Here is a 13,167-nt window from a genome sequence, read left to right as displayed (position 1 = left end):
AGCCAGCAGCCTGATCACATGTGGCAAACTCCCCTTTGGGCACGCCAAGTTGCATGAATCACATGCGTGGGTACTCACACTCCAAGGCCCTCAAACAGCTCGAATGCCAGCTGGCCACCGTTTTCGGTCTTGCGGTACGACAAACCCGCGCCGCGGCCCATCTCAAGTCCATCAGGGTCTTGCAGCTGCTCGCCCGTGGTGTCCTCAGGCGTGAGAGCATCGCTCTTGTACAGGCGCTTCAGGACCTGGCGTGCAGTGTAGGCCGCCAAAGGAAACACAATGCTTGAAGCATACAAGGGTTTACCTTACTTATCGGGTGAACCTGGGCAAAATGCATTCCCGGGCAGGGTAGGTAGCGCGCCTTGCAGAGCCCGCCGCCAGCACCTGCCCATGCCAGCGCAGCTCTAGACCGTGCGACCGGGCCTATCTCGCACCTTGATGTACTTGCTGATGTGGTAATCGTCGTAGAACTTCTTGATGGCGTTCTCCTGCAGAGCCACACATGGACGTTGGGGTGCGTGCGCGCATCCACGGTGCCGAGTGGCATTGTAACAAGCAAGGACATGCACGCGCTCGGAAGAGTCAGCGGATTGCTTGGATCCAATGACACGTCATCACTCATCACAGAGCTGGGCGTCACACGAATGCTAGCATGCAGCCATACATTAGATGCTCACCTGGAAGTACTTCTGGTAGAACAAAGCCATTTGCTCCAGACTGTCGTCGACCTTGTCAACAACCTTCTTCGCTGTGCTCACCGCCTTGGTCAGGGACGAAGGGAGCTGGGTGCCTTTTTGGGCCGCGGATGATGTTTGCGTTGCCGTTGTTGCGCCACGGTTAGCCGTTGCCCTCACCCACTCCTGCTGCTTGACTGGCACGGCGCCCTTGCGTTGGCCGCCAATGACAATATCCGATTTCTTCGTCCCAGAGCCCGTCCATGACTTCACTTTCTTCACCACACCTTTCACCGCCTTCCCGGGTGCAGCTGCCCCCTTGCTGCCAAACCGTTTCACCTGGCCCCACAGACTGGTCTTCGGGACACCTCTCCTAATCTTATCCTGTGCGGTCGCGACCTTGGCGGCGCTTTTGGTTGCCTTCATCACCCCTTCGTTGATCTTGGAGGTTTTACCAAACTGCAGCCGAATAAACAGGACAGCGCCATTAGTTAACGCTTTGACGAGAATATACCTAGCCTGGCAATCCTTAGTAGTACGTATGCACGTAGCAGTGGGTACATATGTACAGCTGTCGAAGCCCAGCCAAGTACCCAGCACCCAGCTCACCTTGGAGAAAGGAACCGCGTTCAGCAAGTCTGTTGGGGGTCAGATGGAGAGGTAAAATGAGCTTCAGCCAGAAGTACATGCCGTAGCATGCATGGGAAATGTGTGACACAAATGTAGCGCGCGTGAATACAGCGGAGCAAGCAAGTAGGTTGCACGTGTTCACACACCACGCTCCTTCACTGTTTGATTGTCCCGCCGCACTTACTCTGCGTTGGTTCCACGTCGGCAGGGATTGCGGTGATGGTAGATAACGTTATGCAAGGGGAGGGTGGATGTGGTTAAAAGGCACGGGTATCAAATACTTGATCAATTGCTGACGAGAGATTCTTTCACCAGCTTAGCGCGGCGAACACGCACATATTGTCCGCAATTTCAGGGAATGCAACCTATGGCCCTAAGCGCGGCGGGATGCCTCACAAAGCGAACAAACGCACTTACCCACTGTTGGATGCGACGCGTCCGTGCATGAACCGATGGACAAGAGGGGGGGAGGTGTGGGAATGGGTTATGACACGCTCAGCAAAAAGTGTGGAATGCACATAGCAGTGATGATCACGCACCAATAACTTACAGGCATGGCCTTGCTGAAGACCTCATCATCGCCCACGCCGCCGCAGGTCTGTTTGTCGTGCGTCACTTGTGACAGCTTGACGGCTGTGGAGATGCTTCCCTCCAGCGTGGCATAGCTGCGGTCGCCTGGACGCGTCCAGATTGCAAGCAAGTCATGCAGTATCAAAGCTAAGCGTTCGTGCGTGCCAGCGCACACGGCTGGATGGGTGTTGAATGGAGGCACACCACCAGCACACAAACGCTGCTGTACGCATTTGATCGCCTGCGCGCGTTCTTACCCGGCGGGTCGCGCAAGATGAGCAGAGGCACGGGGATGGGGATCTCGATGTAGCCAGTGCCCGTGCGGGATTGGGTGCCCTGCGTGTGCGCACAGGTCGTGTGATTAAGGGATTGTCCGGCACCGCAAACGAAAGGTGCAGGAGTCTGTTGCATGTACATACCTCCACGATGGAGTACAATAGCAGGGAGCGCGAAGGCCAGCCTGGGCTGGCAGCCACAGCCGACAGCGGCAGCGCGTAGGCGGTGCCGACAGCAAAGCTAATGGCGCCCGGGACCAGGTCGTAGGTGAACTCGGTGGTGTTGGTCAGCTCATCAAACCCAACCTGCATGTACATATCCGTACGAGCAGGACTCGGTTCAGGCATCTATCCTCGTGCAGGTTAACCAAGTTCTCAGCAAAGCTTTACTGCTGGTTTCACCGCGGGTTTACTTGGGACACTGCGACTGGCGCCACCATCCAGCTGCACCTCGTTCATGCCTCCTGAAAACCAAGCACGTATCTTCGCACTCACATTCTTCACGCAGCCCCGGCGCTTGACGCTGCACTGGTTCTCCTCCACCTCGCCTCCAATGGAATCCTGAACCAGCACTGTGGTCTTCAGGTTGTCGCACCGGAGCCTGCACGCACGGGGCGGAACGGGGAGGGGCACCGCGAGAAATGAACCCGGGGCCATTCAGGTAGCTGTAGCATAGTGGACGGGTGCGCCGCAGCCGTGCTAAATATGTACATACGCACAGTTATGGTCCGCAACCGGCCTGGACCTGCCAGCATGCAGGCACGTGCATGCACGTACCTGCCGTACATCTGGAAGAGCTTGATGCGCATCTTATACCGCGCAGCTGCAGGTGTTTAACAGGCGAGCAAAGTCAACCAGCTGCACATGCTCATGGACGGCTTAACAAATTACACACGCCAATAAGAGCTGGCGCAATGTTCACCGGTCAAGTACTTGCTCTCACAAAGCGGTGCGTGTTGGAGTTTATGCACACAGCAAACTCCCCGGACACCCACCTCGCTTCAGCAGCAACACATCCTTCTTCACCAATGACGTGTCGGGCGGCCCGAAGGCGCTGTACACAGCCTGGTAGGCGTTGATCTGCAGCAGGTGATGTGTGTACAGAAGTTAGCATGCAATCCGTTGTGCGCAAGCAATCCTTTGTGCACATGATGATCATGGGACTTGGTAGCCCTGCATGATTACCACTTTGCTTGGGTAGGTCCGCTGTACACTGACTGGCCGCAAGCGGTGCGTGCGCGGCATCCAAGGCATTGCTATGCGTATTTGGCGCATCTGCATGTGCCATCCCGCTACGCAACCCCCTGCAGCCTCCCTACCGAGGTGTTGCCGTCGCAACGGCGGTTGAGGCTGAACTCGCCGCAGTTGATGAGGGAGCCTTTGAAGTCCTTGCACACCTGTGGCACGCGGGTGGGCGGCATGAAGATTGGGTGGGGTGGCTTGGGTGGGACGGCAGCCCCAGCCGTGCAACATGATGAGCAAGCACCACACCCCAAAAAACAAGCAGCTACCCCGTACATCGTGCCCGTACATTCACGCCTTTACTTCCCTAATCACCACACACGCACGCACCTGCACCTCCATCTCGTTGGGAGCTGTGAACTGGAACTTGACGACTGGCGGTTCAGGCAGAACGGGCTCTTCACCAATGTCGAGGTCCGCAGCAGTGGGGTCGAACAGCTCCGTGTCGGTACCAATTGTCAGGTTCACAAAGCCCGTGATCTACGGATGGAGCATTTAATCAAGTGACTCAGTCTTTTTGTCAGCAGCAGGCATCGCCACGTTGATACTCAATTACACACGCACACACGCACGCTCCAGCAAAACGAACGCTCCAGCAACGACCATACACCCCCGTACCTGGTTGGTGATGGTGAGGAATCGCTCGATTGCTTCGGGGCTCACGTCGGGCACAGCATCCTCAATGCCCACATAGGATATGTCCCAGGGTAATGCTGGTACCTCAATGTCCCTGCGGTGGGGCATTATAGTAAATGCATGCATCCAGGGTATAAGGTAGGGCGGAAACCATTGTGTGTCACGCATGTAGACTGCCTGCCTTGGCGTTATCAGTCGATAGCACATACAGTGGGATCATGTAGCCGGAGCTAGATACCATCACTTTGCCATTGCCGCACGGCTTTAACTGTACCGTGGCCAGCTTCCCTTCGACTTACGTGTACGGCACGCTCGGGTCCAAGCGTACACGCCGGTCCAGCGCGCGCTGGCCCGACTGTAGGTCGCAGTCGTAGGCGCTGAACTGCAGCACGGCGGCTCCCAGTTTGATTTCACACTGCCCGCCCACAAGGCCCACGCGCACGGTGCGGCGGGTCAGGTCGCGGATATCGACATCGTAGATTGGCGCCATGAGCTCAAAGGCCCCAGTGTCATCAACCTGAAGTTTTATATGTATGGATAATCGAAGGGCAGCAGAGGAAGGAGGAGGGGTGAGCCCTTATCTGTATACGCGGCCGTGCGTGGTTGGACGGCAGTTACACCTTAATGACCCCTTTTTTGAGAGTACTTTTCGTCAATTGCGCAGTCAAAAACTGTGGCGTCTCGTTCCATTCCCCTGACATCCCCTCACGTACATCGACGGTGCCGAGCATGTTGATGGCAAATGTGTGGTTCTCGTACGTGACGTCCAGCCGCAGGAACGAGCCAACGCCCGCAGCCAGCAGGAACGCACCCGTCCCGGGGTCGCTCATTGCGCAACTGACGCTTGAGTTCTCGCGGGCAGTGACAGCGCACACGCGCGCGTTGGTGATGGGGCAGCCGCGTGTCTGATCAAAGCCGCGATTCGCCTCCGATCCCGGCCACCTGTATGAATACGTGCGTGCGTGAGGTAGGGGTTCCAGCGGTGTTTGCCAGCGTTTGCACAGCAGTGTGGGTGCATCTGCGCAATGGGATGTTGCGCGTGCCCCGCCCCACTCCCGCACCTGACGAATCCGGTGATAGGCATGGCGCTTTCATCCAAGATTCGCACACTCTGCTGAACCTGCAAGTGCTGCAGTGCCAGCATCTGCACTGCGCCCGGCCGGCCATTGATGCTGAAGTCATGGAGCAGGATGCGGCCTGAGCGCAGCTTGGTGCGCGCACTGGCCACCGCCCTGCATGCCACCAGATGTTCATACCACATGATGAAGCGATAACATTTGATGGCATGGACACGTACTGTAGAGAGATGCGTGAGTTGGCTCGGGCAACGGTATCATCTAGTTGATACAATAATAATGGCGATGCCGTTGGGGGCAGGCACGTACATTCAGCGCCAGCGACCCCGCACTACAACACACACACACTGGTAACTTCAGGTAACATCCGTAAACCGTCGCTTTGCTGCATCGCATACACTGTCTTTGCGCAACGTTTTCCTTGTGCTCTTTAACACACACACACACACACACACACACACACACACACACACACACACACACACACACACACACACACACACATACACGTGTGGGCAATCCAGGACCCACACCTGACCCGCTCCAATGCAGAGTCCGCCCCCACGCACCTGACGCGCTGCTTGAGGCACTCCTCGGGCGCCAGTACTGGGTCGCAGTTGTACACATCCGTCTGCATGACCAGCTCATAGCGGCCGCTGTCGTCCGTGACGGCGCTCACCACGTAGGGTGTGCCGATTAGTCGGGCCGACAGGCGTACGCCAGGGGCCGGCGTGTCGTAACGCGTGCGGACCTGCACGCACGCACGTGCGCACGAGTGGGTGGGTGTGCTTGTGTATGTGGCATGCAGCAGTGCACGTGCGCACGAGTGGGTGGGTGTGCTTGTGTATGTGGCATGCAGCAGTGTGGGGACCGGGGGCCCACCCTGGTCGATCGAGCGATGTCTTGCTTGTAGCAATGGACCCATGCCAAGCAAGCAGCTACCACGCACGTGCACATTGTAACTACGCGCATGCAGCCGAGCTGGGCTGGTCTTACCTCGCCGGTGATGGTGGAGGTCCACTGAATGCGTACGTCACGGCAAATGGGCTCGCTTACGAAGCGGATGGGCTCCAGTGGCTTGGTCGCGTCCAGGAAGTAGGTGGACGTGGCGGCAGAGGTGACCACGATGCAGTAGCGGTACGTCCGGCCAACCTGGTGAGGTAGGGGACGCGGAGGAAGTAAGGACGCACGGGCACACATGCAGCTGCAACCGGTCATGGCCAAGCAACGGCAGTGTCCAGCGGAAAGGCCACACACGCAAAGTATGCATGAAGTAAAATAGGGCTGCGTGCGGCGCCCTTTCGCCCACCAGCCAGGCCATCAAAGCGCCAGCTGCTGCTGAGCCCGCATGCGTACCCGAGTCCTCCTTCACCCCTTCAATTCCCTACATGCAGTCATCCCATCCAGAAGCGCACCACACACGCACGCAGGCACACGCACCTGCAGCTTGTCACGCGCGATGTCTTCATCCACCTCGGCCTTGGAGGGGCGGTACGCTGTGCCGCAGGCCAGGCCGATAGACAGCTGCGCCACTGTGGTGGTGTTGAGCAGCTCATTGTTCACCTCATCCACAAGGCTGCGGGTGATGGACACGGAGCTCTCGCAGGCTGAGCCCACCACCCAGCTGTGAAGGGGGGGTGGCGGCATTGGGTGTGATAGGCAAGGCGTTGTTGGTAAGGTTGTCAAGTTACCAAGACGATCCTCACGATTAGCGGTGGTCGGTAGAGGTTGCGGCTGGGGTGCGTATGCGCGCGCGCCTACTACTTGGTTGGCAGATGCGCACCCGCATGACCTCGTACTGACCTCCATATATACCCTTTTCCTCGACCGTACGCACCTGAACTCCACGGCGCCACCCTGCTGTCTGATGCTCAGGTCCACTGGCTGGCCGCTGGGGTTGGTGGGTGTGCAGCCGCAGGTGGACGTGGCGGTGATGAAGGACGGGTCGGACACGCTGGCAGTTTCGACGTTGGCCCAGTTGGGCAGCACGGGCTTGGAGGTGTCGGTTTGCATGAACGCTCGGAACTGAGGCAACGTGGTGTGGAAAGATAGAGAGGTTGTTGGTGGATGCTGACCCAACAACTTCATGTCCCCATACATACATACGCGCACAAGTGAAGTGTGGATCAAGGGGTATCCTACACAAACCTGCCGGCAGTGCGACGATGAGCACTGTATCTGTGGTGACAGACTTTCTTCAAGACAGGACTTAATCTATTGATGTAAGACGCCGTGCATGCGGAGGCCCCATCCAAAAGCCCACCACGCTCGTCACACTGAACGCACCTGGAAAGGAGTCCCGGGCATGAGTGCACGACCCTTGTGGATGGCAATGGGTTCGTTGGCAGGGAACTCTGCACAACGGTACAGTACGAACGAGGCCATCAAGAATTGCTTGAAGCGTGCGGTGAGCGCCGGTGGAGCACATGTATGTGTTGCTGACGGCGCTGGGGCTTGCCGTGCACGTATGCAAACCCATCTGCAGTTGCGACGGGCAGATGGCCGGGCAAACAGATGCATAGGCCATGCACGCATGCATGGCACCCGCCTTGCAGCCATCACCACTCACGGTTATCGGCAGTGATGTTGGTGAAGCCATCCAGCACCAGCGGCGAGTCAGGTGGGTCGGCCAGCTCGCGGAAGCCGCGAGCCTGCGGGATTCCGCGAGCACACATGGGGCGGTGTTGGGGTTGTGTATGGGCGATCGAGTTGGGCGGCGCACATGATTGGGCAGAGTGCAATGGTAGGGATGCGTGCGCGGGGCTTCAGGTCACCGGACAGTTTGTTGCTTGGACATTGCACACTTTGCCAGGAGTGCTCATAACAAGTTTCATCAGTACGCCAACACCCATTTCCTTATCCTCGTCCTCTTATGAACTCCACCTCTGCATGCTCCTCCTACGAACTCCACCCCTGCACGTGCACACCCTGTCTGAACGCACACACACACACGCACGTGCATACCCTGTCTGCTGCACGCGCGCACCTGGCCGTACAGGTTGTAGTTGACGCCGAGGTGCTTGATGGTGTCGTTGCCCGAGCCCAGGGCGATGAACACCTCGCGGGCGCCGGCCTGCACCACGAAGCGCGGCTGCAGCTTGCACGACGTCGCACACGCACCGGGACCTGTAAAGCCGCGCATGTACACCGTACGTACCGAGGGAGGAGGCAGCATACATGGAGCGTCAGACATGCACACAAGCGACATGAGCGTTCCGGCGACACACAAGCTCGACTGCAAGTTGCAACATACGCTGTTGAACGCATGTGCTTTGTGCGAGAGGGCGTACGTACGCCACGAACCGTGCAGCGAATATGTTCATATAGTAGCTTCGCAGACTTTATAAAAGTGTGTGCGCACCGTTGCGGTTGGCTGTTGCAGCAGGCTTGGCCACTGTCGCGTTATAACCAAAGTCCCACGTGATGACCTCCTCGATGTCTGCAGTGCATGCAAGTAAACGAGCGCTTGCGTTAACGCCAGGTGCGGCCCCATGTACATGAACTTCATGTTGTGTTAGCGGGTATGGTGGGAGTGAATGACGCACGCTGCTGCACATAATGGAAGGGTTGCTTGAATGCAGGCGACAGTCAACCGCAAGCAGTGCTTGTTGTATTCTTATCTAGATCTAAGCACGCACAAAGCAGAATGTAACAAGACCCGCAGCAGCGGCTCACTCACCGAAGCCCTCGTCACACTCCTCCCTGGCCATGAGGGGGATACCGTCGCCTGTGGATCGGCATGAAAACCACACACATATCATTGCCACCCACCCAGGAAGTCAGGAAGTACGGTAGGACACCATGGCAGCGTGTTTGCAGGTCCGCCCTGCCTGATTTCGAGCCCCAACAGCGGGTTAAATTTAAATGACTTTGGAAACATGTAACAGCATGACAGCAAGTAAAGAAGAGCTTTTAGCCAACTCGAGTATTACACGTGAACTTTTGTAAACGCACCGCAGTGGCGGGCTGTGAGAGTGGGGCGAATGAGCTGGTCCGCCGCGGTGCTGAAGGAGGCGGGGGCCGGCTGCTGGAAAGTGATGATACTTGCACCATTATCCCATGGGCAGTTTGTCGCGACTACCACGTCTGGCATGCCATCTCCAGTCATCTCCGTCACGGCAACATGCTGGGTTTCGCCGTATGAGCCTGTGTCATGAACACCGTGCTTTAAGTGGCGTATGTTGCGATTGTTGTTGGTTGTACACCAGTTGGCAGTAACATGCACCAGACGTTTCAGGACAGCAAACTAGAAGGAGCCAGACGTAGGTAGGTAGGTCTGGTGAAACCGGCAGGCACACAAGTATTTGTTACCTGGCGACATGCAGATGAAGCCATACTTGCGTAGGAGGCAGAAGTCGCGCCGCAGCTGCCCGCTGGATGTGTCAAGGTAGCCACACGCCATGGAGTTTGTGACTGGTTCAAGAGTCGCGACAGGGCTGAAGTCCCGCCTCCATTGCTCGCTCAGGTCGCCGCCCGGCGCCACGTTGCTGCTCATCCAGAAGGGGAAGCCTGTGTGTTGCGGTGCATGTGTTGCATGTGCCGGATGCCGGTTGCAAAACATCCATACCAACACCAGCATTCAAGAAGGAACACTGCTCCTTTCCTTCAATCGGCAGGCACTTCACTTCCTACACGCCCAGAGCCGCTGACGCATCAATGGCCTTCTCCAACCCTCCACTCATCCCCCACGCCCCCAATCCAGCTCCAGCAGCGGAATTGCATAAGCAAGCACCCAAAACGCGGCACGCACGCACGCAGATTTACCTGGGCTCAGGAGATCGCCGAAGCCCACCCACAGGTTGGGCGCATCTCCCTCGGCCACCGCTCCCACACGACTGAAGTACTCAAGGTCCTCGGCGCTGAACAAGGTCGCCAACATGCCGCCAGGGAAGCCGGGAAGCATGCTGCACATGGATTGGGCCTGCGCGCGTACGATATACAGCAAGCGGTCAGACTGGAGCAGCAACGAAGATATGCACATCCGCACACGAGAGGAACCAGCAATTAAACGCGCAACCCAGCCATACGGAAATGGTAGTGGCGGTTCGTTAAGCATGTCCGCAGCCCCGCTTGTACAATCACCACCACCTGTGCTTTATACGGCTGCCCCCGCCCGCACCTCAGCGTAACTGCCTCTGAGCTTGGGATCCGTGATGATTGTGTACGTGTAGCCGTAGCGGTTAATTCGCATGGCAATTGAAGTAGCCAGCTCAAATTGCGACCTCGCGGGAACATAAGTGGCGGGATTCTGTGGAGGCGCCCCCGTCGGTGAGTCTGCGAGCAAAACGAGAGGTAAGGACTCGAAAATGAAACCAAAATCTACCAATTATCATGGATACAAGATTTCAAGTAAGCGGCAACTGCAACCATGCAGACCCGCCACTCCATGAACGAAGCACCCGCGGCTCACATGCGCACAGGAAGGGGCGCGTGATGTTGCACCGCGAGGCACGCCAGAAGCTGTCCACTGACGGCCGCACCGTCCCGCGAATGTCCACATAACCACACTCTGCAGCATGACACAATTGCAAAAGGACGGGAAGACGTGTTAAAAAACTGCAAAAACGAAGCCCGTCCAAGTGACGAAGTGTGTTTGTGCGTATGTGTTTTGTGCGTGTGTGTTTTGTGTGAGTTGAAGAGCACAAAAAAACATTACACTGTGTATGTAAGTGTGTGTGTGTGTTTGTGTGTGTGTGTTTGTGTGTGTGTGTGTGTGTGTGTGTGTGTTTGTGTGTGTATGTGTGTGTGTGTGTGTGTGCGTGTGTGTGTGTGTGTGTGTGCGTGTGTGTGTGTGTGTGTGTGTGTGTGTGTGTGTGTGTGTGTGTGTGTGTGTGTGTGTGTGTGTGCGTGTGTGTTGTGTGGGCCCTATGGTTAGCCGCTCTACTCGATGCCATCTTCTAGCATTAATACATATGCACTGCTATAGCTCGCTCACCCGAGGTGACAGTTGGCTCGCTGGCGTTAAGCCAGGCAGCGTTGCGTAGAGTGCCGGTGAGAGGTCGGGTCAGGTTGTCCACCTGAACCACACAGCCAAAAACGATTGAGGTTAGGAAGTGAGGAGGGCGGAAGGATGGTCAGGACAGAGGGTTTAGTAGCTCTGAGATGACATCATAAGGAATTTGTGCGGGGGCGGCCAATGAAGCTTGCTTGTCGAACTCATGGCAATTGCGACGGCCCACAGACACCACACATGCAGATCATGGCATGAAAGTTTCTGTCCCCCGCATGCACGGTGCACGAAACATGCACCATAACTCACCATAGCCCACTCAGCAGAATCTGGACGTGGCATGCGGGAGAGAAGGTTTCGACAGGAGTCAGGGGCAATGGAAACAAAAAGTAAATATTCAGCAGTCATGTGCGTATAATATACCATAAGCCTGGACGGGCTCATCTACTTGCCAGCCTCGTCTGTGTGACATTCTAATCCCACCCCCAGCGCTTATTCATTTGATCGAGCTGTTCTTCAACACTCACACAGGTTGGTGAAGCCTGACCATGCCTGTTCCGTCATTATGCTTCCATCCAGGGTCGCGGCCTGTACATGCGTCGTCCACAAGGCAACTTTCTATCTCTAATGAAAGCATATGGCAATGCAGTACGGACGAAGTCTCTCAATGTACTGCATCTCCGCATGCATGTGTCATACTACAATATCTGACCCGTCACAGCAAGGGGGGCATGTTAACCACACCTGCAGAGTATCAACAAGTCCGCTCCAGAAAATGCCGTTTAGCCAGGTCTTCACGGAAGCCCATTCCGCATCAGTCCTGTACATTCGTGCCCAACAGGAAAGCAGCATGCCCGAGTTGGTGAGATGTATCCAAACGTTGGACTGCAGCTGCCATTTTTTTCGCACGCAGCCGTGCGTACGCGATGCGGCGTGTATGCCGTGGCTGCACTGTACATGAGGATGCGCTGCAACCGTACTTGTAAGTGCGTGTCCCCTCACCAGCACAATTCCATGTCACTACAACCTGCGTGCTGCCCTGCACGTACATGCTCCGTCGTCCCGGCCGCAGCCAAGCCAAGTCCCCACGCGCGTGCGCACGCACCTGAATGTAGCAATGTCACCCTGGAACAGGCCCCTGCATACGTCGCGGGCGCGACCCCACGTACGCTCCTCCTTGAAATAAGCGAAGCGCCGGCCGCTGATCGCTGCAGGCATGCGGGCAGAGATGGCAATGAGTGGACGGTGCGTACTGCCAGAAGATGGCACCGGCGGCCGCGACTCTGACCCCGAGCACGCAGCTGCTGGACTCTCTCATGGGCACTCACTCGTCTCATAAGCAGCCGCTGCCAGGGCCTGGTCATAACGGCAGATGGGCCTGTTGTGTACGTTAGGGCAGGACCACACGTACGACGCGCGTGTGAGTTATGCCTGCAGCCAGCATCCCATGTCGCAAGCGCAAGCCGTGGTGCGGCCCTTTCCGCTGCACAACACAAGCCCTCAAGCTGGAAGCTACAATACTGTACCAGTACCTATCTGGGGCCGGCAGTAGCAGTTCATCGCACCCTGCTGAATGAATGACAGGGAGCTAGCCAAGACACGCACATAAATGTGCGTGCATGCGTACATTACATGTCAGTCCGTCCTACCTCCTGAGTTCGGTGCACTCGACCGGCTCGAACAGGCGCTGCAGCACCTGAGTCTTCGGATCCAGAGTAAGGCCGTAGCAGGAACCAGACGCCAACTGGGTCGGTGCGTAATAGCCCGTGGTGGACTTCGCGGCAAAGCTGTTTGCAGTGAGGATGCTGTTTCCTCTGTAGTCAGCACTTCGGCTGTTGTATCCGGTCCAAGTTTTGAGCACGGCGTCGTTGAAATCAGACAGCGTGTAGACGTAGTGGAAAATTCCGCGGACCATACCATCCAGCTCATCCGAGGTCACGAAGTCCGCCAGCGTCTGCAAGCAAATCAAAGACAGAGGCCGGGTATCAAAGCAAGATGGCGTGCGTGCGTGCGTGCGGCCACGTCCTAGAACCAGCAGAGATAGATGGGCCGTGCGAATGCGATGACCACGGTCGGCGTGGCGGCAGCGGCATTGCGGAAGATGCAGTGTGTGG

The 13,167-nt window shown here is 56.9% G+C and overlaps 1 protein-coding gene across 2 annotated transcripts in view; it reads right to left on the bottom strand.

Moving 5' to 3' along the window:
* CHLRE_10g451600v5 (uncharacterized protein) overlaps positions 1 to 13,167 on the bottom strand; it is a 62,112-nt gene that overhangs the window by 10,936 nt on the left and 38,009 nt on the right. For both annotated transcript variants that reach the window (XM_043066978.1, XM_043066980.1), the window contains 37 exons: positions 12,703 to 13,007; positions 12,382 to 12,431; positions 12,159 to 12,261; positions 11,798 to 11,873; positions 11,581 to 11,641; positions 11,363 to 11,382; positions 11,039 to 11,120; positions 10,514 to 10,612; positions 10,223 to 10,377; positions 9,868 to 10,024; positions 9,415 to 9,612; positions 9,058 to 9,249; positions 8,783 to 8,830; positions 8,465 to 8,542; positions 8,090 to 8,229; positions 7,673 to 7,754; positions 7,390 to 7,457; positions 6,941 to 7,128; positions 6,544 to 6,727; positions 6,100 to 6,255; positions 5,673 to 5,854; positions 5,089 to 5,259; positions 4,741 to 4,969; positions 4,327 to 4,544; positions 4,010 to 4,121; positions 3,722 to 3,871; positions 3,469 to 3,546; positions 3,145 to 3,229; positions 2,927 to 2,972; positions 2,645 to 2,750; positions 2,294 to 2,455; positions 2,132 to 2,210; positions 1,851 to 1,979; positions 1,284 to 1,312; positions 678 to 1,133; positions 435 to 488; positions 79 to 245 (listed from right to left, as the gene is read on the bottom strand). In XM_043066978.1, coding sequence (XP_042920376.1) covers positions 79 to 245; positions 435 to 488; positions 678 to 1,133; positions 1,284 to 1,312; positions 1,851 to 1,979; positions 2,132 to 2,210; positions 2,294 to 2,455; positions 2,645 to 2,750; positions 2,927 to 2,972; positions 3,145 to 3,229; positions 3,469 to 3,546; positions 3,722 to 3,871; positions 4,010 to 4,121; positions 4,327 to 4,544; positions 4,741 to 4,969; positions 5,089 to 5,259; positions 5,673 to 5,854; positions 6,100 to 6,255; positions 6,544 to 6,727; positions 6,941 to 7,128; positions 7,390 to 7,457; positions 7,673 to 7,754; positions 8,090 to 8,229; positions 8,465 to 8,542; positions 8,783 to 8,830; positions 9,058 to 9,249; positions 9,415 to 9,612; positions 9,868 to 10,024; positions 10,223 to 10,377; positions 10,514 to 10,612; positions 11,039 to 11,120; positions 11,363 to 11,382; positions 11,581 to 11,641; positions 11,798 to 11,873; positions 12,159 to 12,261; positions 12,382 to 12,431; positions 12,703 to 13,007 — 4,895 coding nt within the window. The remainder of the gene's footprint in view (positions 1 to 78; positions 246 to 434; positions 489 to 677; positions 1,134 to 1,283; positions 1,313 to 1,850; positions 1,980 to 2,131; positions 2,211 to 2,293; positions 2,456 to 2,644; positions 2,751 to 2,926; positions 2,973 to 3,144; positions 3,230 to 3,468; positions 3,547 to 3,721; positions 3,872 to 4,009; positions 4,122 to 4,326; positions 4,545 to 4,740; positions 4,970 to 5,088; positions 5,260 to 5,672; positions 5,855 to 6,099; positions 6,256 to 6,543; positions 6,728 to 6,940; positions 7,129 to 7,389; positions 7,458 to 7,672; positions 7,755 to 8,089; positions 8,230 to 8,464; positions 8,543 to 8,782; positions 8,831 to 9,057; positions 9,250 to 9,414; positions 9,613 to 9,867; positions 10,025 to 10,222; positions 10,378 to 10,513; positions 10,613 to 11,038; positions 11,121 to 11,362; positions 11,383 to 11,580; positions 11,642 to 11,797; positions 11,874 to 12,158; positions 12,262 to 12,381; positions 12,432 to 12,702; positions 13,008 to 13,167) is intronic.

Source organism: Chlamydomonas reinhardtii, chromosome 10 (genome assembly GCF_000002595.2).
Source record: "Chlamydomonas reinhardtii strain CC-503 cw92 mt+ chromosome 10, whole genome shotgun sequence".
Taxonomy (NCBI): domain Eukaryota; kingdom Viridiplantae; phylum Chlorophyta; class Chlorophyceae; order Chlamydomonadales; family Chlamydomonadaceae; genus Chlamydomonas; species Chlamydomonas reinhardtii.
The sequence above is the reverse complement of the archived record's forward strand: the minus strand, read 5'-3'. Positions and strand labels throughout refer to the sequence as shown.